At 39.2% G+C, this 22,579-nt stretch overlaps 3 protein-coding genes across 4 annotated transcripts; 2 read left to right on the top strand and 1 right to left on the bottom strand.

The window, feature by feature from the left end:
* The first annotated feature begins 812 nt into the window (after nt 1-812).
* LOC119498651 (ras-related protein Rab-3A-like) lies at nt 813-10,878 on the top strand. Of its 2 annotated transcripts, XM_037787685.1 has the most exons (6): nt 813-935; nt 4,312-4,536; nt 5,721-5,839; nt 6,722-6,846; nt 8,280-8,506; nt 8,540-10,878. In XM_037787685.1, exons 1-5 carry the CDS (start codon nt 933-935, stop codon nt 8,468-8,470), a joined length of 663 nt encoding a protein of 220 aa, XP_037643613.1. In that variant the 5' UTR covers nt 813-932; the 3' UTR covers nt 8,471-8,506; nt 8,540-10,878. The 2 variants fall into 2 exon arrangements, with proteins under 2 accessions (XP_037643613.1, XP_037643612.1); XM_037787684.1 differs by having other exon boundaries at nt 8,280-10,878.
* A 308-nt stretch (nt 10,879-11,186) lies between these two features.
* LOC119498650 (transcription factor jun-D-like) lies at nt 11,187-13,151 on the bottom strand. Its single transcript, XM_037787683.1, has one exon. It carries the CDS (start codon nt 12,863-12,865, stop codon nt 11,927-11,929), a length of 939 nt encoding a protein of 312 aa, XP_037643611.1. The 5' UTR covers nt 12,866-13,151; the 3' UTR covers nt 11,187-11,926.
* A 3,701-nt stretch (nt 13,152-16,852) lies between these two features.
* Nucleotides 16,853-21,288, top strand: LOC119499376 (pyroglutamyl-peptidase 1-like). The gene is made up of 5 exons (XM_037788669.1): nt 16,853-17,085; nt 17,593-17,645; nt 18,655-18,771; nt 18,916-19,148; nt 20,359-21,288. Exons 1-5 carry the CDS (start codon nt 17,055-17,057, stop codon nt 20,570-20,572), a joined length of 648 nt encoding a protein of 215 aa, XP_037644597.1. The 5' UTR covers nt 16,853-17,054; the 3' UTR covers nt 20,573-21,288.
* The last annotated feature ends 1,291 nt before the right edge of the window (nt 21,289-22,579 follow it).

Below are 22,579 nucleotides of genomic sequence, written 5' to 3'. Positions count from 1 at the left end.
GTATTTTTTTATGTCCATTTTATGCTACTTTATACTTCCACTCCACTCCAATTCAGAGGGAACTCTTGTACTTTTTACTCCACTATATCTATTTGACAGTTATAAGTTACTGCATCTGTAATAATAATATTAGTACTAATATCAGTGCTAGTAAAACACTCTGAAAGGGACCATTTCTCATAATTAGTAGGCTTTACTTTTCATGCTTTAAGTATATTTTGCTGACCTCTAAAACATTCTCAATATTGGACTTTTACTTGTAAGCATTTTTTCTCTCTGTGATATAACAACATTTACTCAGTCCCCAATATTACATTCAAATTCAAATTCAAATAAGCTTTATTGGCATGAATGTTCAGGTTACATTATTGCCAAAGCGAAATGACATATTAATGAATAATTACATTTCACAAGAAATAATCACAAAATAATCACAATCACAATAAATACTCACAATCACAATATACCAAATACATTTTAAATATACATTCTTTTACAGATGTAGTTAATCAGAAACATGTTCGGAGCTTGTAGCACCTCTTATTGCTCACTTTTTATTCTTACCAATAACACTGAATTAAATTAAAACCTCTAAATAATTAACAGAATGGGTGAGCAGGGGGCAGGGCTCTCTGTGTGAATGAACGGATACTCTTCTCTGATTGGTCCATCGTCCTTACCAGAACGGAGTCTCTTCTCTGATTGGTCCATCGTCTTTGCCAGAATGGATCCTCTTCTCTGATTGGTCCATCATCCTTGCCAGAATGGATCCTCTTCTCTGATTGGCCCATGCTCCTGCCAATCATCCTTACTCTCTGTTTGTAACCGCTTATGCCGGGCCTGTCAATCAACAGCTACTGCAGGTGCATAAAGCTGGTCTCTGAGCTAGTAGACTGCTGCTGCTGGAGAGCTGAGGATAAAACACACACTTCATGGTAAAAACATGCGCTTATTTAACATTGCGGGGTCGTGTTGAGTCTATCACTTGCAGCGGATTGTTTAGATGGATTTAGACTGTAAATATAGTCGTAAATAAGAGAAGAGTAACCTTCATTTGACATAACAGTTAGCTGGGATGCTTAGCTAGATACTGGTTAACGGTCTGCTGTGTGTCTGTACTGCTTTCATCTGTTTAACAATCATTTATAAGAGTTAAATAATGTATGACAACACGCCTTGTAGTGGGTTTTCTTTATCTAACGTGAATTGGACTGTACATTTGAGTCAGCTAAGCTACATATTGAGTAGCAGAGCTAACAGATAAGCTGGATAAGGATGCTGTTCAGGCCGTTTAGACTGGGAGCATGTTGTGATCAGATAACAGTCATCATGCCTACTACAGGTGATGCCAGTTATGTCTCTCATATGTGCTGTCATTTACTACAAGGCTAATGTCTGTTCAACCATATGGTCAATGATAATTGGTGCCCTGCCCTCCTGGATGTGAAGGGATAGTCAGTTTAGCTGATGCTTTTAGCCTGCTAAGCTCTGCTACTTCCGTCCTCTTATCTTGCAGAGGAGGTGTGGAGGAGGTGTGGAGGAGGTGTGCAGGAGGTGTGCAGTGCATTCCTGGTCCGACCAGTATTATTGACATGAAAGTGGAAATCACTCAAGGCTGTGTGTGATGGTAGTGTTGACACAGCCTCTTGCTCTTGGCGAAACGGTGGTTTTATTCCCTGAGAAAGTCATGAGACTGTTCACCCCATCAGAGGTTAAATGAGGCTGTTTGACACTGACATATGGATTCAGATGGTTTTCCTCTGGTCTGTCTGAAGAATAATGATGATATTTATATATATGTATATATATATATTTATTTATATATATATATATATATATTTATTTATATTTATATATATATATATTTATATTTATTTATATATATTTATTTATATATATATATATATATATATACACACACACACAGGGTCTGAAATTAAGTTTTTTCCTCTACTGCCACTGTGGCAGGTCACTCAATATATTTGTCTGCCACTTTTGAAATCTATGTAGAATGCTTTAGATTTGTTAAGACAGTAGAAATATGGAATATATCATTTAACCTTAAAGCTAGAGCTGGTAGTCTTCTTCAAAAACATTATTTTTGTTATATTTGTTGAAATTCTCATACAACCCCGACAGCAATCGATAAATCAAATGCTCTGACAAAAAAAAAAAATAAAATCCAGTATCTGTAGCTGTCGCAGGACCGAAAGCCCGTCCAATCATTTTATTTGGCTTGAATATTCGTAATATAATATTTTCATGGTGGCAGGTGACCTGAAATTTGTACCTGCCACTGCCAACATTTACCCTGTTATTTGGCAGGTGGCAGGTGCTATTTCATCCCCTGTGTATATATATATATAAGTTTTCTGTGCATTTTAATCTCATGGTATCCCTCACAGATGTGCTCCAGAATGGTCTGTTGGTTGTGATGTGAATCCTGGATGCCACACATGAGTTTGGAAGAGAGCAGCAAACCAACCAGAAATAGTTATTAGTAAATGTAATATTTGACACCTGCCAGGCCCTCTTGCTACATGCTTTCTGTCTTGTCTTTCTTTCTTTCCTTTTTCTATACTTTATTCCGAAAGTTCAATACAGTAGTTACATAAACCTGTTTTTTTTTTTATTACAAAAAAATGAGTAAATATATTTCACAGTATAAAAATAATATAAAGATAAAATGAATTATACAACAAATAAAATGTAAGGAAAAGAAAAGATGAATAAAAACAAAAAGGAAAAACAATCGGGGTATGTTGAACAATTGGAATAAATTTGAAATGTCTAAATAATCTAATAGTTTTTGTCAATTTAGAATTTTTAAGTTTTCAATCGTAGTCAACATGTCTTAAAATCAGTACATTTCAAAATATAAAAGGAGTCTTTTAGGCCATATCATTTTATGGATATAATTTTTTTGCTAAGATATTAATCAAATTAATGATGTACATTTCATCTGCTGAAAAACTATGATTGTTAAAAGTGAGTAATATCTTTTTCAAAATGTTTTGAGAAGTTCTTCTGTAAATCAAACCAAAAAGAAGTAGCATGAAAACACCCCTTACCTTCACAATTACAAAAAGTGCATCTACTGTTAACAGTTGCGAAGAACTTGCAAATATCATCTTTAGCAGGGTAGTACCTGAGTGCACAATCTTAAATAGAAACTCCTTGATTCTATTTTGAATTATATATGTATGAGGTCACAGAAAGATAGCTTTCCATTGTTTTATATTTAAATATAGCAACCCATATTAAGATATGGGAGTAGTAATATGTTCAAGATGATTTCTAATAAAAGCGTTAGTACACTTTCTATGAGATATAGAAACCCCATTAATAGTAAGGGGACATACACTTTAGGATAGTTCATCAAGACATATGCTTTGTGCTAAAGACACTACATTATTAGGTATTGATCTGATAACCATATCAAACTTCCAAACGAGATATTTTAACATTATATTTGTGTGAGAAAACCTCATAGCTATATAATACACCATTTAGAGTTGGTTTACAGCATTTGTGTTATTCAAAAAACAATCATGCAAGTGCAGCAATTTCTCTATTCTTTCTTTCTCAGACTTGTTATGTACCTTTTAAGACACAAAGATAGAATTGTTGTATTATGCTACGTATATTATACTTTTGTCAATTGTCTGCACCTGTTTAAGACCTCTGTGGTTCAGAAATGTTGACATTACTCTATATCTCAGATAAAGGACACCTGTATCCACTGTGTCAATGTCAGTAGTTTCCCTTCTCAAAGGCTTTCATGTTTTTTGAAAGTGCTTGCAATGTGGTTTGAAAATTAATTAATATTTTAATTTTTTTTTTACCATCTGTAGACCACATTCAGCATGAATAATATAAAAATATGTAAAAACGAATTGACAAAGGGTGTGGTAGTGTGCCACATGTCCTAAACCACAACGATAATATTTTGTAAAATGGCAAAGAGGCAGGATTGTTCATTTTATCATTTATCTGTTACAAACACAAAATGTTTCAGCCAGTGGCAGGTGAATCATTTATGACACTGTAACTACAGGGAGTGGACACACAGTACCTGCACAATCTGATGGAATCAAACACAACAGCTCTACCTTTGTAGAGTTCTATAATGTTTAGTTTTGGAGACACTGTCAAAGAGCCTTTGATTCAACACTGACTATCTTTGTGACTGTCGTTTGTGGTGCTGGTGTTGTATTGGGTTATATTTGAAGGTCTTTTCTATTATTACATGCCGTTTCCTCAAGCTATTTCCTTGTAACTGGTTAATATGTGATCTCACTCCTTGCATAGATGGCGTCTGCAAATGCCACATACGGACAGAAGGAGTCCACGGACCAGAACTTTGATTACATGTTTAAAATCCTCATCATTGGCAACAGCAGCGTAGGAAAGACATCCTTCCTTTTTCGCTATGCAGACGACTCATTCACGCCAGCCTTCGTCAGCACAGTGGGCATCGACTTCAAGGTGAAGACCATCTACAGGAACGACAAGAGGATAAAGCTGCAGATATGGGTAAGGAAGTGAACACACACATGCATACAGACATGGGGGAGCCAGTGAATCACACATGGTTACTTTAGGCAGCTGACATTTTACTCTGAACTCCTGAAGAGTTGTGAAAAGGAATTGAAAACTCACCTTGCTTTGCTTATTGCTGCCTTCTGTGTTCAGCACCGCTGTGCAGTCTACACTCCGGTACCACTGAAGAAGTAAGGGTGTTACGCTGTGTTCACACTACGAGCGACAAAACAACAGGCTACAAATTATTTTCAATGGAAGCCACATCAAGCTACAAATTGACGCCCGACACTTGTCGCTGCGTGACGGGCGTGACACGCTACAAGCCAGCTCAACCTTTTTCAGCGCTCCATTAGAGTGCTGCAGAGATGACATATTTTTGTTAATCAACCAGGAAGTTGGCATCGCACTCGTTCCCTCAACAAAAAGCCAATGGGACTTTTCCCAATAGGATTTGGATTATTGCAGAAAATAAGCTGTCAACTAATCATTTCAGCTCTACAGTTCTTATAATTCAACAATCCTGCCAAGAACTAGATTTGATTAATCAGAATTAAGATAAATGTCTTTACTACCTGCAGATTGTCTTTAGTAAGAATGCCTGTTTTTCATGCTGCCTCATCACATCTGTGACTGAAGCGGTCTCTATTACCATGCATTTCTAATGATCACCAGCTGGACCCTGCGGGCCTCCAGAATCACTTCATCTGCTGTGTAATGGCAATACCCTTGAAGTGTACTTAACATGAGCCATAAAGCCTGACCCTGGGACCAATTGCTTATTACATGGGACACCAGAGGAATACCAAATGCTCATGGGAGTTTGGCTTGATTGTTAAACCGCTGCAATCATCAGGAGGCACGTGCACGGTCATAAATCCTTTGCAGGTGCTGGGTGACAACGATCTGCACAAAAAGACTCCTTCCCAATGCTTCTTTAATCCTACATGGACACGACAATGTTTATGACCACAACCTGAGCAAGAGCATCCGTGGATGGATGGAAACTTTGTCGTGTTCATGAGACCACGACTGTGCAGGTGTTTTTTTATTTGGAGTATGTTTTCATCATAATGTTAAACCTATGCAAACCATATCCTATCTGCTTTGACAATGATGTATAGACTCCAAAATAATTCTCAAATTAAGAATGATGGTGATTGTGTGTATTTATGTAGGACACTGCTGGCCAGGAGCGCTACAGGACGATCACCACAGCTTACTACAGGGGAGCCATGGGCTTCATCCTCATGTATGACATCACCAACGAGGAGTCCTTCAACGCCGTTCAGGACTGGTGAGGGACACCCGAGTGTGCATGTCTGTGTGTGTGAAGGTGGAAACTTAAGAACCTACAATGTCATTTCTTTAATTTCAATCAGCTCTCCTGTTATTTGTGACCACGATGTACCCACCAGCAGCATATCTGAGATCTGGGTTTTCCTGGGACTAGACGCATAGTGAATGGGGCAACCACACGAGTAGGAGTAGGAATCACCAGAGGCCCCACGATGCGATATTATCACGATACCTAGGTCACGATACGATCTTATTGCGATTTGAAACATTTTGCAATGCGATCTTATTGCGATAAGATATATTAAGACATATTTTTTCAACTGCAAATGATACAGTTTGTCAACATCTGTTTTATCTAATACGATACAGTTTTCACTCTGTTCATCTCAGAGTTTGCATTCACATATCTTGAGGTCAGAGGTCAAGGGACCCCTTAGAAAATGGCCATGCCAGTTTTTCCAAGCCAAAATTTTGCTTAACATTGGAGCATTATTCAGCCACCTTCCGGACAAGCTAACATGACAGAGAACCAATTAATTCCTTATGTTTTCTAGTTTCATATGATACCGGTATGTTCACTCTAGCGTTTAGACTGAGCCCGTTATAACCTCTGAAAGAAAGAATAGCGGCTATTAGTGGCTTTGCCATTTTTCCCATATCTCAAAATGTGACTATAACCAATAGGAATGATGGTTGTAAAAAAGACAATTTTTTCTTTTCACTTCGGCAGAATGCAGATGAAGCGTGTGTGTTAGGTCTGTTGGAGTACTGAGCCCTCCGTACTTCCTAAAAAACTGCTTTAGCGTCTAAGAAATAAAAGATGCTAGTGAGGTTCAGTCAGACGATGTAGCTGAACACCCTGCATTATGTCTGCTAACAGGTCGACCCAGATCAAGACATACTCCTGGGACAATGCCCAGGTCCTCTTGGTGGGGAACAAGTGTGACATGGACGATGAACGAGTGGTGGCCTCAGAGAGGGGCCGGCAGCTGTCAGAACAGCTGGGTAAGTCAGCTGGTCAGAGTACAAACTAGATGCTACGTCTCTGTTGTTGTTCCACTCCTCTCCTGGGAGCATTAATGAAACCTATATATAATCATGACTCATAAAGAGGGGGTGATGATGTGTTAATAGTGCATGTAAACATTAGTAAAATTCACAATGTTTGGACAGCGGGATTTCGACTCTGTGTTCATTCTAGAGGTGGCGGTTTTCTAAACAGATGTCCTATTTAATATCTCTTTTTCACACGGTATGTCATCATGATTAGACTTTTCTGCTCGCCACATTACATAATCTCACCACGTTTGAAACTGATGTTACAACAATTCAGGCTGAAATGATTGTAAAGCAAAGGCAGCTATGCCAATGAGTCTGAAAGGGATAGTTAAGGTGTTTTGAAGTGGGGTTGTATGAGGTACTCATCCATAGTAGGTGTATTACTTACAGTAGATGACGGCCGAGACGCCCCCAGCATCGAGAAACGGACGAGCACCGGCACCGGAGCAAAGCAATACAGTGCTGTCGATGGGTATGGCAGAAAAACATATTTAAGCCACCTAAAAAGACTCACCTATTATCCGTTTAAGTGTAAGCTATATTTAGAATATTTTCCTACAGTGAACTGAACTGAAAGTGGTACTTATCTATACTGTTTTGACATCTGGGCCTGCTGGATTTGAAGAGAGCATAGATAAGGTTTACTTTCAGTTCAGTTCCCTGTCGGAAAGGAGAAGGAAAGGGCTGTCTAACGGCAAGATAAAGTGTTGAAAATATTCTAAATATAGCGTACACTTAAACAGATATAGATTGTTTTAGGTGAGCCTTTCTTTTATGTGGCTAAAATACGTTTTGCTGCCGGCCCCGTCCACAGCACTGTGTTGCTTTGCTCCGGTGCCGGTACTCCTGTCTGTTTCTACTGAAAGTAATACACCTACTACGGATAAGTACCTCATTCAACCCCAATTCAAAACACCTGAACTATCCCTTTGCCTATCAACATGTTTTAGTGTTAACAGACCTCTGATTATGAGCACTTCAGTCTTCGTAAGGCAACTTTCAGAGGCACAAAGAATCAGGTAGATGTTTTTTTAGACAAGATGGGTTACTTTCTGCTCTTCTTGTTAGAACATGTAACATCAAAACCACTTGGGGAGTGTCAGAGTACTGCATGAAATTTGACAGTAATTGGACTTAATCATTTCAAACCACCTATGAAAGAGGTTTAAGTACGATTATGAATAGATCTAATTAATACATACTTACACAAACCCGATGTGGACGGGAAAATTATGAGGTTTGAGCTGCCTGTCTGACCGTAGCGTCGATGTGTCCTGACATGATGAGATAAGTGGATTAACTGGGTAAGCTTCACCTCGCTACAATAAGCGTAACCACAGCCTCTCTCTCTCTGCCTCCGTCACCCCCCTCCCCGCCAGGTTTCGAGCACTTCGAAGCAAGCGCTAAAGATAACATAAACGTGAAGCAGACCTTCGAGCGGCTGGTGGACATCATCTGCGAGAGGATGTCGGAGACTCTGGACAACAACGACCCGGCCGTCACCGGCAGTAAACAGGGGCCACAGCTCACCGAGCAGCCTCAGAGGTCCTCTCAGGATTGTGCTTGCTAAGCATGACCCCACACACACACACACACACACACACACACACACACACACACACACACACACACACACACAGCAGTCTGCTATCCTAAAATCCACACACCTTTTTATAGGTTTTTTTTTTTTTTCTTTCTCATACACACACAAACACTGCCATACAGAGACACACACAACCTGGCTGCTTAGATTCTCCACCCCTCTCACTACACCATGTGATAGTGCTAGCTTAGTCAGAGGGGTGAAGAACATTTAACAGAGGTACAATCCCAACTTGTCTTTCTTTCTTTCTTATTTGCACACATTTACACAAACACTGACACACACACATACACACACACACTACTGTATCTTAATTATAAAAAGGCCAGTGAAGCCTGAGACTCCATCATTCCTTGTTGACGTGTCTGCAATTGGGTTTTACTATAAAAGGTTGTGGATCCTCCGATCCCCTCTCAGCACCAACGCCTCAAACCTAACTGGATACAAATCAGTTGCATTTGTTTTATGTTTGTTGCTGTGGCTAGAGTTGCAGTTTTTTTTTTACGATTTTGAGTTGGTCGAGTGTGGTTTGGAGCATGTGAAATCACCGCTCCTTCGCAGTGTTGCGATTGAGTATTACTGATAGTTACGGTCCAAGTTTGACGTCCAAACGGGGTCAATTTGAAAGTTTTTCTTTTTAATTTTAGGAATGATTGTAAGAATAGCAAAGGTCATGCATATCAAGTTGTTGTTATTATTCATTTTTGGCCCCTTTTCCCGATTTTTTTAACTGTCATTTAGCTTAATTGGACGGCAGTGTCCGTCGCTTTGTTGGTCTCAGTGTAAGGAGCTGCATCACCTCTGGAGGTTGATCCATTTTAGATTCTTAGTCTTTTTACTTTTTTGTTACTATTTTTTTAAGACCTAGGACAGACTTAAAGGATAAGGGATGTCTCTCACCACATGGAGAAGAGTGTATAAATGTTTAAAAGTCAATAGATATGCAATTAAATGTGCATATATAATATATATATATACATATATAATGATTTGGGATGTTGGGTTCCTACCTGTGCTTTAGTGAGAGGTGCATGTTGTTGATGCTTTTAACCGATTCCGGTTGACTGGATGGTTATTTGTATGAGCTGAATTTAAAACCCGTCCGTCCTACAGTTTCAGTACTTGGAGGAACCGAATGGGGCTCAAGGTTTCACGTGTTAAGCCCACGATCCCTTCTCATTGTATTTACTTTCATTCACTGCAGACAACGGGCAACATGAAAATACAAAAGGCATGTGATTCAGTGTGAGCACTGGTATGATACCACAGACCTCTCCATCAGCTTCAGGTAGTCTCTTATGTCATGGTAGATGATGTTTTCATCTCTACTTTATGGGGGAACATGAGGTTTTTAAGCATGTTAAATGTCAAATTGTGAGTTTTATTTCTCTCTCTGATGCTAAAGTTCAGGATTTGTCTGCTCGTGTTATACAGTACAAAAGCTTCTGTAAGTCATGCGAGGCATGCGGAACTATTTTCAACACTTAAATTATTTATGTCAAAATAAACCTTATTTATTTTGTATTATTTATAACTTTATTTACTTTTTAAATGTTCTTCCTAGATTATGCATTGCAATCTGCACTCTACGTTTTAAAGAGATGTTCAATAGTATTCAATTGCTTAAACGCTCCCAGCTTTGAAATGAAGATGTATTTGTGTTTACTGTGAAAATAAAGCTTAAGATGCTTCCTCAAGAGGAACCGTTAAAACATTCCAGCGCAAGAAACTCTTATCATATCAGCGCAGCTTTGGTGGGAAGTTTGTTTGTCTTTTGATATCAGTTATGTAACCTTTAAGACTTGGTAGTGTAAAAGCAGACTGTTCTCACAGAGCAATAGCAAGTTATTTCTCTCCACACCCAAATATGAGCAACCCTGCTGAAGGGTTGAAATACTGTACGTGGGTGTGCTGAATGTACAGTTTCTATAAAGGCTTTCCAAAGAGATCTCGACAATATATTTAGAGCCAAAAAGAGCGCTTGTTAGACTTGCACTAACAAACTTGTGTGTTTTCCTACTCTGTGCAGTAGATTCAAAGAGGGGAAAATGTTTGAGAAGTAAACTGAATACTCTGAACACTTCATTAAAATAGTGATCCTTACTGCATTGGTTCACTTTTGACTTATTTGTTGACATTTTGTTACTTTATTTATTGTGCTTTGCAACAGCTGTAAACTCGCCGGTGACTTAGGAACACGTATGGATCCTGTTCAACCCTCCTCTTCCTCCTCTTCCTCCTTCCTTCCCTGTCAGAAATAACTCTTGTAAATAGGAATTTTCTGCCCGCCGGGTATTAGTTGTGTGAATTGTGCTGTAATTCTGTAATGCCAGATTTGCTAAAATGAGGAATCAATAAACAAATTGTAAAGTCTGGAGGTTTGCGTTGGTTCAACAGTTATTCCCCAAAGTGGGTGATTTACAAGAAGTGCCCATGTGATGCTTCAGAAATGTTGTATTGTGCCCAGCAGAGGGCATAATACTACAAATAATGTCTTGTTTTTACCTTCAGAGTTGTTTGACCATCTATGGTTTGGTTCAGCTTCTCTACTGCACTTAATACAACACCCACAGTGTCAACTTCACAAGAGAAGATGCATTTAAAGGTATGAATTTATACATTATTCTCACAAAGCAAGCAGAGCATCCTGTTCTTTTGTAAGAAACAATCGGAACACATGAGCTTTAGTAATGTAGTGAATTTAATAAATGTCAGGAGGAGACTTGATAGTCCATTACACATGGATAGATAGGGGTTTCTCAGCACGTACACATACATTCATGGATGTTTTGGCGACTGAAGAACTACACAGCAGCCACCATAATTAAAAAATACAATGGTTACTGTACACAAAAGCGACAAGACATGCAGTGTTCATTTTTTGCAAAAAAACAACAACAACAAAAAAGTAAGACCATATGTAAAATAAGAAATGTTTCAGTAAATAAAATATATATTTGTCATTGCTAAGTGCTTGTAAACAAGTAAGGCATTATATTACACATTTTGGGTGACAGCACTTGGTGACACCTTGGTGTTTAGTTGCACTCTTTGTTGAGATTGTCCAGCTTACACATACATAAACACTATCCAACACCAGGATAGTTTGCTACATGGCTTCCCCCCAAAAAAAATAAAAAATAGGGCAACAAAATAATGTCTGTTTGCTGCATAACACTGCCAGATTTTCTTGAATCAGGAGGCTGCAGTCCACACCTGCTGCTGGTTTAACCTGTCATTATTCCAGTATAGACTGATCAAGGCCTGTTCATTGCACTGTACAGTTTACAGGCTTTATCTGGAGGAGGGTGCATTTACAATGGGCCTCATATCAAGTCTCTGATAAGGATGTTTGTGTTATAAAATGTTCCTCATAATACAGGCCCTGTATCCTCTTTAGAGCTGTATATAAATATCCATGTTTTAGTAAGCCTGGACTTGGTTTGGTAACAGCTGGCACCCACTGCTGACATGGTTCATCACTTTCTGCTTCAGCTGAGCCACTTGCTCCCTGAGCACGCTGGCTGTGGACGCCAGCTCGGTGTTTTGCGTCTTCAGGTTCTTGACCTTGTCCTCCAGCCGAGAGATCCTCTCCAGCTTTCTCTTGCGGCACTTGGACGCGGCTATCCGGTTGCGCAGCTTTTTCCTCTCCGCCTTGATGCGCTCCTGGTTGTCCATGTCGATGGGAGACAGAGGCGGGCTGTCTCCGAAGCTCTGCATGTCCGGCACAGTCTGAGGCTCGTCCTTCACCAAGCCGGCGGACTGGAGTCGTGACAGAACCGCAGCCTGATGCTGCTGCTGCTGCTGCTGGAGATGAGACGGAGGCGGTGGGAACGGGATGGTGTCCGTGGAGTAGTTGATGGTTGTAGCTCCGAGCGGACTGGACGCATAGCCGTTCAAAGTAGTGTAAACCGGGAGATCTGACGTCTGGAGCCCGGGAGGAGGGTTGGATCCGAGCAGCTCCAGTCGATCCACGCTGACGCACCCAGCTTCGCTCAGCTGGTTCTGCTTGTGTAGATCCTCCAGCGCCTTCACGAAACCTTCCGCGAACTCCTGCTCGTCGCTGGCCGACTTCGGGTACAGGAACTGGGAGTTGGCGGTGTTGTTGTTGGCGTTGTTGGTCGACTGCTGGATAATAAGGCGCTCCAGGTCCGGAGAGGTTAGTTTCAAGAGTCCTAAATCCGGGGAGTTGAGGTTGAGGAGTCCGTCTGGGTGGTTGGGTTTGTTGAGCTCGGATGAGGAGGAGTTGTGGTGGTCGTCCAGGTTCAGGTTAATAATGTCCTTCTTCATCATCGTGCTGTGGGAGTAGATGCTGGAGACCCTGGGAGTAGTGTTGATGCTGTGGTAGAGGGTTGTTTCCATTCTCTACACCCTCACATGAGGGAGCGCGTTAACTATCCGTCAACATCCAAGAACATGAGGAAATCAGCTGTTATTCCTCTTCTCGTGTCTCTTCACTCGCTCTATATCTTTATCTCACGACCGCTTCTATCTGCGCCTGAGGGTCCTCTGATGTGTCCTCTTCTTCTTCAGCTGCTGATATTGTCTTTTTCCCCCCGGATGGCACGACTTGCTATGCGCAGCGTTTAGCCAGACAGACCTCGCTCTTTCGCTTTTTCTAAAGCCTCTAAAAATTCCATTATGTCACTCCAGAGCGCGCAGATTGGCCCAAAATGACGTTGGTTTCCGGTTTGATTTGAATAAAAGGGGGCGGAGCCGAGTCGAGGTCTTTGTTGCCATGGAGACGTTAGGTAAACTACAAAACAGTGCAATGCATTGTGGTTTGATGTCATAGCATTAAAAAAAAAAAAAAAAAAGCTCAGGGTCGCCAAAAAAGAGAGCAGAGACTTTGGGCGGGGAAGGTGTAAGGAAAGAACAGAGAAACAGGACTTTACAGAAAAATACTCCTTCAACTCTAACACTTTCTTTAAAAAGAGTATACAATAGTCAGCTTTAGATAAAGTCACATTTGATTAAGTTTAACACACAAGTTAAAGGTCCCATATTATAAAAAAGTGAGATTTTCATGTTTTTTTTTATTATAAAGCAGGCTTAAGTGCTATATAAATACTGTGAAAGTATCAAAACACTCAATCCACAGGGAAATACACACAGCCTGTATTCAGAAACTGCATTTGAAACAAGCTGTCAGGTTTTCTGCCCATTCGTGATGTCACTAATACACAATATTTAGACCCTTGACACAATTTTAAACGTAAACATTCTAAATGTGTCCCAGTTTATTTCCTGGTTGCAGTGTATGTGAATGTCATAAGCTGACAGGAAGTACACACGGACCCATGCTGTTATCTAGCAACGCAATTCTGTTGTAATTCCGTCGCAATTCCGTCGAAATGCACTAAAACAGAGCGTTTAAGACAGAGGGTAAATACAGGTATATTCAGGCAGACAGTATGAGGAAAATACAGTTTTTTTTTAACATTACAGCATGTAAACATGTTCTATTAGAAACACAAAATACAAGTATGATCCTGAAAATGAGCATAATATGGGACTTTTAAAGAATATAATAGTCAGCTTTAGATAAAGTCAGATTTGATTAAGTTTAACACACAAGTTAAGTGTACACTGTTAAGAATGTCCCCGTAAAATAACAGTAAAGAACTGGCAGCAGGGTTGCCTTTATGTTACTGTAAAATTAACATTATTATACTGTCGCTGAAATTTACAGCTTTGTACTGTTAATGAAAAATACAGTTTAAACTTTTTTATTATTATTTTCACAGTATTTTACAGTTAATTTACTGTTTAAAGATACATTGTATAGCTGTTTTTCACCTTTCTTTTACATTATCTTACTGATTTGTTTTAATGCACTATTTAGGTTAGAATAACATTATTGAATAGAGCATTATAAATAAATATCTATTTATAATGCTCTATTCAATAATGTTCTGTTTTGTAATATTCTGCTTTTTATTATGCAATGCTCTATCCAATTATTTACTGTTCTATTCCATTTTATTCTATTATGTTCCATTATATTCTATAATGTTCTATCTGTTCTTCATTTTATTATAATGAATATATACAGTGTGTTTAAATGCCTGATATTCCACAGCTGTGTGTTTCATTGTTGTGATTACTAAAAACATGCTCAAATACAGTCTTTCTTTGGTCTTTCAGTACGCATTAAGTTTACATTTTATTACAATTTACCAGACTTCACGCCAACACTTCTTGTTCTAGCTCCTCTTTACGGATCAATGGTCACATTCAGCCCTCACACAAGACCAAGAGACTGAAACGAGGTGTTACAACGTCTCTAAAGTGCTCTGAACGTGTTTCACGGGGGAAACCGAGCGTACACTAGAAAGGGGAAGGAAACAGTGACAGTAGAATGAGGAAACCATGTGTTTTCTGTGATTGAAAGTATAGCATGTGGAAAGGTTAAAGGTTTTAATGGCTGCTGGTGGATCTTGAGCCATCCGCAGTTTCTTCATTTATACAATGTGTTCCTAAATAGGATCACAGATTTTAGTAATCACAACAATGAAACACACAGCTGTGAAATATCAGGCATTTAAACACACTGTACATATTCATTCTAACAAAATAAAGAAGAGATAGAACATAATGGAACATAATAGAATAGAACAGGAAATATTTGGGTAGAGAATTGTATAATAAAAACAGAATATTACAAAACAGAACATTATAGAATAGAGCATTATAAATAGAGACTATAATAAACATTATTGAACAGAAAAGAATAGAGTAGAACATATATAACAGAGCATTATAGAATAGAATAAAACATAGAAAAGACAATAATATAATACAGTAGAGCATTAGAGAATAGAACATTATAAACTAAAATAGTATACAAAATATAGAATAGAGTAGAACTGATAATATAATAGAGTATTATAGATAGAATAGAATAGAATAAAACATTAAAGAAAAAAATATAATAGAGTAGGGCATTATAGAATAGAACATTATAAACTAAAATAGTATAAAAAATATAGACTACAGTAGAACAGAACAAATAGAGTAGAACTTATAGTATAGTAGAGCATTATAGATAGAAGAGAACAGAAAAACATAGAACAAGAAAAAATAGAGTAGATCATTATAGACTAAAATAGAATACAAAATGATATAAACAGAACATAGAAACATAGAATAGAGAGCATTATAGAATATAACAGAACAGAAAATAATATAATATAATAGGGCATTATAGAATAACATAGAATAGAAAGCGAATGAGCCAAAAATAGTATATGCATGCATATAATTCTGGCCCTGTGGTGGAAACTAGAATATTGTTATTCCGCCCGTACGCAGCGAGGACGTCAGCAGCCTGTCTGCATCAGCACCACGGAGCAGAGAGGGCATCATTAGTTTCCATGGCAACACTGACATAGCAAGTGACGCAGGCGAGGTAGAGGGAGGAAGGTGAATGGGTTGAGGGAGAAGATGGGGGCTGTTAGCGACTGCAGTGCAGGTTGTGTAGGTGGTCAGTGGCGGTGTTATAGTGTGTGGTTGAGTGATGTGGTTCAGTGGCAGAAATCATGGTTGATTCTGTCTCCGTGTAGAGGCATGAATGAGAGAAAATTGGTTTGAAACATTAACCTCAAAATACTCTTCCAAGAAAGAAAAAAAATCTCCACCCTATATGGAGAGCATACTTTCTTCACCGTGCCAGTTTGGAGCCACATAGGGTGCAGTGTCCAGAATGTGTGAGTCATTTCGCAACCCAAGGGTGTGGACAGCACCGCGGGCTGTGAGGCGATATTAGATTAGCTCTGCCTTCATGACAACAAACTGGGGAGAAGGTTTGTCCTCTAAACTCAGGTGAAGGTGGAGTGTGTCAGAGGTTGTTTCTCCACCTTCAGCCATAGAAGTGCCCTTTGACTTAAACTCTCCTGGGATCAGCTAACTGGGCATGTTCAGCAACGCCCCTGTGTCACTCTCATGCTTTTACAGTGCATACATTGACACCTGGGAGCTGCCCAGTAAAACCACTAAGCAGCTCCACTGGAGCAGCTGGTTGAGGGGGTTAAACGCTCATTCATGAGCTGTCTCAACAGCTCTTATTGATGGAGTGGGAGGTTGTTTTTCATTCACTCTAGTTGGCTGCTCACAAGCCTGCTCCTCTAACCTTTAATCTGTGAATGCAGTGCAGATGCTTGGTTTTCATTTTCAGCACACACATGGCTTGAATTACACTCTAATGCATTGAAACAGCTGGATTAAAAGGATCAGGTTTCATCCTCTCCTGTCCTCTTTCCAAAAATGTCTTGTGATACATAATGAAGAAATACATGAGTCCTGTTTTGTTGATTTTCTTTTTTTTCACTTCTTAGCCAAATGCATTATTACAGGATGAACTGCTGTTGGAGTTTGCATGCCCATTCAGTAGATGGCAGTGTCATCCATCCACATGTGGTGTGTCACTTCCTCTCAGCTCTGAGCCAGAAGAAGACCGTAGCAAGCGGAGACAATCCTGGGATTCTTGTTTGGGATATTTGATCCCTTTATTATACATCTATGACAATTCCTGTCATAACCACTGAGGATAATGGCCAATAAGAAGAAAGTAATAGTGACAGGTGAGAGGTATGAATTGGTCAGAGGACTGCAGAGAGACAATTTATTTCTTTATTGTCATCACAGTGCTGTTGCAGCTCATAGAGTTTTATACTTGTGTTTGAGCTGCACTTTAATGGTTGTGTTCATGTTGTAAATATGTAATGACACTGGTGTTCTACAGAGAGTAATGCTGCTGTCAGGAGAGGAGGGTTTTATCTGCTGGTGTAGATAAAGAAACTAAGATATGCATCAGGAGGAGACTGAATGACATTAAACCTTTTTTTGTGTGACACAAAACTCCTCAACAGCGAGAAAGAAATCATTCTGTTTCTACTGTGCTACTAGTACAATTAATGTTTAACTTGCAACCTTTGGACTTTGAATTAAGAGTCCCTTTTTTTTACATTCACCCTTATCACTTCTCTCTCCATGACAGATAAGCATCCTCAATGCCTTTTATTTTAATTACTACGGTGTCTCATTACTGCAGTAAAGAAGAATCATTTTTGCTGCTCTTTTCTCTGCAGGTTTTGAGCCTTTTGGTGATCATGCAGTGAACTCCAGCTGGGTGGCAGTAAAGGTAATAATCAGTAGTCAGGTTGTCCCTTTTTAACAAAGCTGCCAGTTAAAGACTTTTATCTACGTATGACATTTAAATAGGGAAGTGCATTTCATAATTAGCATATTAAAGCTGCAGTAGGCTGAATATTTTTGGCATCATGGGCAAGTGTTCTGAGAGGAAATTAGACTTCTGCACCTCCTCATGGCTCTGTTTTCAATCTTTAAAAAATCTAGCCTTGACGGGAGACTTTGGCCAGTCACAGGTCATTTCAGAGAGAGAGCGTTCCTATTGGCTGTTAATTCAACGGAGGCAGCTGTAAATCACTCGCGAGCTCCGATCAAACGGTCAAACTAGGCGGCGCTGATCAAATATGAATCATTATTCTGTTACTGTAATGCCTATTTCTCACCTCAAATGTTTTCAGAAACATCTTGTAGTGTACTGTTTAGCTGTAAAACGAGAAAGTGTGCTCCGGCTGGTGGGCGGTGCTTTGTATTACCTGAACTGATCTCAACATGGCTGCCGGGTCAAAAACTTTCTAATTTTAAAGCTAAACAGTACACTACAATGTTTCTGAACATTTGAGGTGAGAAATAAGCATTACAGAAACAGAATATTAATTCATATTTGATCAGCGCTGCCTAGTTTGACCGTTTGATCAGAGTATGCGAGTGATCGACAGCTGCTCAGAGACGGCAGGCTCCAGCTCGGCTCTGACTGGTTGTTTTCCTCCGGTCAGATGCCATTAAGAGCACCGGAGGACACAGAGGCACATGCTTTCTCATGTCTCATGTCCCACTGCGGGACTAATAAAGGAATATCTTATCTTATCTTATCTCAAGTCTCTTGCACTACTGTCGGGTTATAGTGACCATTTTATAAAAACAACTTTTTTTAATCATATATGCTTCAATTCTACCCACTGCCGCTTTAAGGGGTTGTCGTTTCATTTCATTGTTCATTATGGGCCTGTAAAGCCCTTTAAGACTGCAATTAAGTTCTATATATATGTTTCCTGTGCTCACAGGAACTGGAGCGATTAGGGCTGGGTGAAGCAGTAGACCTTCATGTGTGTGAGGTGCCTGTTGAATATCAGGCTGTTCAGGACCTACTGCCATCGCTGTGGAAAGAGCACGACCCACAGGTATATTCAATAAAACTGTACATGACATTTTTTTCCCCCATCATACTGTATATGAAATTTTGCTAAAAATCCATCAATCAAAAAAAAAAAAGAAATACCCAAACTAACCTCTGCCACCTCTGTGTTTTGGGGTCCTGCGAGCAGTTGGTGGTGCATGTCGGTGTTTCTGGTTTAGCCACCACTGTCACTCTGGAGCAGTGCGGCCACAACAAGGGTTACAAACGCCCGGACAACTGCAGCTTCTGCCCTGCCTCCCAGTGCTGCATGGACAGCGGCCCAGACTGCATCCTTTCAGTCCTGGACATGGAGACAGTCTGCAAAAGGGTCAATGAGTCCGGCCTCGGGGTCACTCTTTCTGTATCTAAGGATGCTGGAAGGTAAGTTCCTTTTATGTACACATGCATACAGTCTACTTGTCATAGTAGGAAAAGCACAGGTGTTATTAATCAAATTATTTATGGTCCTGTTGTATTTAGTGTGTCACAGCCATCCCAGTGAGCCAGCATGCACAATACCAGGATCCTTGACCCACCTAAATGGAACAGGGCCACAATTAATGTTATCAATTACACCTGTGTTTACCCTGCAATGACAAAATGTAAAAATGGCTGCTGTGAAAAAGACCTGTTGGTCTCAAACTAAAATTGTGTCTTGACTTGTTTTTAGACCTCTCTTTTATAATGAAATACAGATAGGAAATTCAATAAATGAAGTCTGTGAAAAAACACATTATAGGTAATAACAATAGTGTTGCTATTGATATTTTGCATACAGGGAAATAAATAAGTATAATGCAGTAAATGATATTATGATTCCCTAAAATTAGCCGACTAAACATTGCCTAGTTTCCATTTTCATGTCTGTTCTGAATAAGACCATAAACTTAAGCATTTGGTCTGACATGGACGAAATATATAGAGGTATATTTATTTTATATTAAAGGTACAATGCGTGTATCATCTTCTACTTTTTGGTCCGTGGAATTTGGTTTCAGTAAGATTTCTGTCACCATCTCTCACTCATACATATTCATGCCTACAGTTACGAGTAGACAGAATATTTTACACTGAATAATTGCAAATGTGCAAAAATGCCTAAAATAAAATCCCCAAAATGAATCAGGACTAGCTCCTCAACCATACAGCTTATATGCAAATATCTGATCTCCTTTGAAAGGTGAGAAGCTAAGGAATATGAATCCCGTGTAAGTAAACTAAACTATATTACCATGGAGATTACAATGGAGATGCAATAAAGGAAAAATTAGATTTGTTTACTGGGAGTTTTACTTAAAAAAACTATATATTTCCATTAAACCATGTTACAAACAAACATATATCTCCGACTATTGATCAATCACCATATATGACTGAAGCAATCTATGCTATACAGCAGATAAATGCATGGTGGTTTTAAATGAATGGAAAAGCCCACAGTGCTCTATGCAAAGTTGGCTCATAGCCTTTGTCACATGCATTCCCCTCTAACTCTCACCACCTTGTTTTCTGATACGTCTATTTGGCCAAGTAGAAATGTAATAATACAGACTTTACATAACCTAACATCCATCCTCTGGCTCCCTGGCAGGTATCTTTGTGACTACACCTACTACACCTCTCTGTACCTCGGACAGGGTCACTCCGCCTTCATCCATGTGCCTCCGCTTGGAAAACCCTACAGCAGCCAGGACCTGGGTAGAGCTCTTCAGGCTGCCGTACAGGAGATGCTGGAAATGCTGGAACGAGATCACAAACACAAGCACTGCAATCACGAGCATCAACACCACCAGCATGACCACTAATGACTTACAGTGCGGGGAGCGATGACTCAAGACAGTCGACCATTAGCAGCTCCAGACATGAATGAATTTCACATTTGTTGTCAAGAACAGGAGCTTGTGTCTGAATCGGGTGCTCTTAACTGTGACATCAGTGCTGACTGTAAACCGTGTGTTGTATCTTAATAGTGACGCTTTTACAAGTTTGACTGCAGCATCCGTTTATTGTGGACCTGGTCTGGGTCTTTGCATGTGTGGATGAGTGTTAGTCATGTATCTGATACAGCCTCTAATAAGACTGTGAAAATAGATGTCAATTATGGGCGTATTAACTGGTATCATTGTGTGAAAAGGGGGATTTATGTGACTGTATTAAGATATAGTAGTACTAACAAGATAGTAGCTGAAACTACAAGTCATATATGGTGACACACTGTTTACAGTTACACGGACATCCTTCCTCTGCCACCTGTGAGTCTGTCTTCTCACTGCTTTTCTTCCAAAGTTTTCTTGGTATGATTAATGCTGCCATTCTCTTGTGTTGCTTGTATTTGCACCATAGAAATGTTTAAAGATTCACACTTACAATGATTTGTTTATCTCAGGGAATACATTGCACATGCAATCAATATTAAGTAATTTGATCAATTTAATGCGTCTGTCCTGTATGTGTGTTGTGCAGCTTTGCAAGGCAAAGCGAGCTTAAAGCTGTGTATATTAATTAAAACACTTCACACAGATTTTGTCCTTGTCAGTCTGAAATCTTCAGTCCGATGAAATACTCCTTCCACTAATTATACTTTGACTACAACATATTGTTTTTGTTTAACTAAAAAAAACTAAAAAGTATTGCTTATAATTTGCTTTTTACATTTACAAATGTGCCCTGGAGGCAACAATAAACATAATTTTTTTTATATAATTCTTTGGAGGGCAGTGAATAATCCTAAAAGACACTTTGTTCTCTTTACTAATGTTCATATCTGCAAACATAAATGTTATTTGGCTTGTAACATAAAGAACCACACCCACGACATGTCAACTTCGAAGGAAAAAAAAAAATAAGTGAGTATCCTCCTATAGCACTGTATGATCTGTGATCACAAAGTGACTCAGAACATTGTGTACTTTGAGACTCAAAGTTTGAAATGTCAATGTTGCCTTTTAAAGTTAAATCAGTAATTCAGGTTTCTCATCAAATAAGCGCCTGTAAGATGCAGGACAAAAAACATTCCAAGATTAAAGTGATTCCAGATAAATTAAGATGAGAAGACAGCAGTAATTTATTATTTGATTCTGTATTTTTATAGACTGTTGATGTTAGAAAGGCAGGTAGGTTTTAAGTATGTGATTTTTCCACTGAGCATTTTTGTGCAGTGAGATGGAAAAACATAAAGAGGTAACTATCGACTGCGTTGGCATGCCTCGTTATCCCAATTAATGATTTAATACTTTATTTACTTTCAGATTCCTTTGGTGCAGGGTGAGGTACGGTAACACTGGGTGTAGTACATCCTGGTTCGACAGACCTGCCGAACTCGTTCTGACCTGACAGATCAGTGCAGGACAGAGTGGAAAGAACATGATGTTACTAACACATTAAAAATGTACTAAAGTCAGCTTGAACTCTCAATATCAAGAACTGTATTTATGTAATGTCTCAAAACAGGGAATTGGTCAAAAACTCTCACACCAATGCATATTTAGTGCTACTCTTTAGCACAAGAGTAAAAACAGTTTTATTACCTCTCTAAACCTATAAGTACCAGGATATAGGAGCGCCTCACAGCTGTCCCAACCTGTTAGGAGATGGTAAATGAGGACAATGTTCCAGCTGTAAATAAACTAACTGAATTTAAATAAAAAATGTAAATTAGTCAATGTTGTCACATGTTGAATCTGAAGGTCTACCTGCTTCTTATAAATACATTATTTTAATAAAAGATAAGATTCAGTGGTTGCAGAGCTGGACAAGAGTATAATGAACAAAAGATATCTAATAGATGTTGTTAGGCTTTTTTTTTCAGGGGG

This window comes from Sebastes umbrosus, chromosome 12 (genome assembly GCF_015220745.1).
Source record: "Sebastes umbrosus isolate fSebUmb1 chromosome 12, fSebUmb1.pri, whole genome shotgun sequence".
Taxonomy (NCBI): domain Eukaryota; kingdom Metazoa; phylum Chordata; class Actinopteri; order Perciformes; family Sebastidae; genus Sebastes; species Sebastes umbrosus.
The sequence above is the reverse complement of the archived record's forward strand: the minus strand, read 5'-3'. Positions and strand labels throughout refer to the sequence as shown.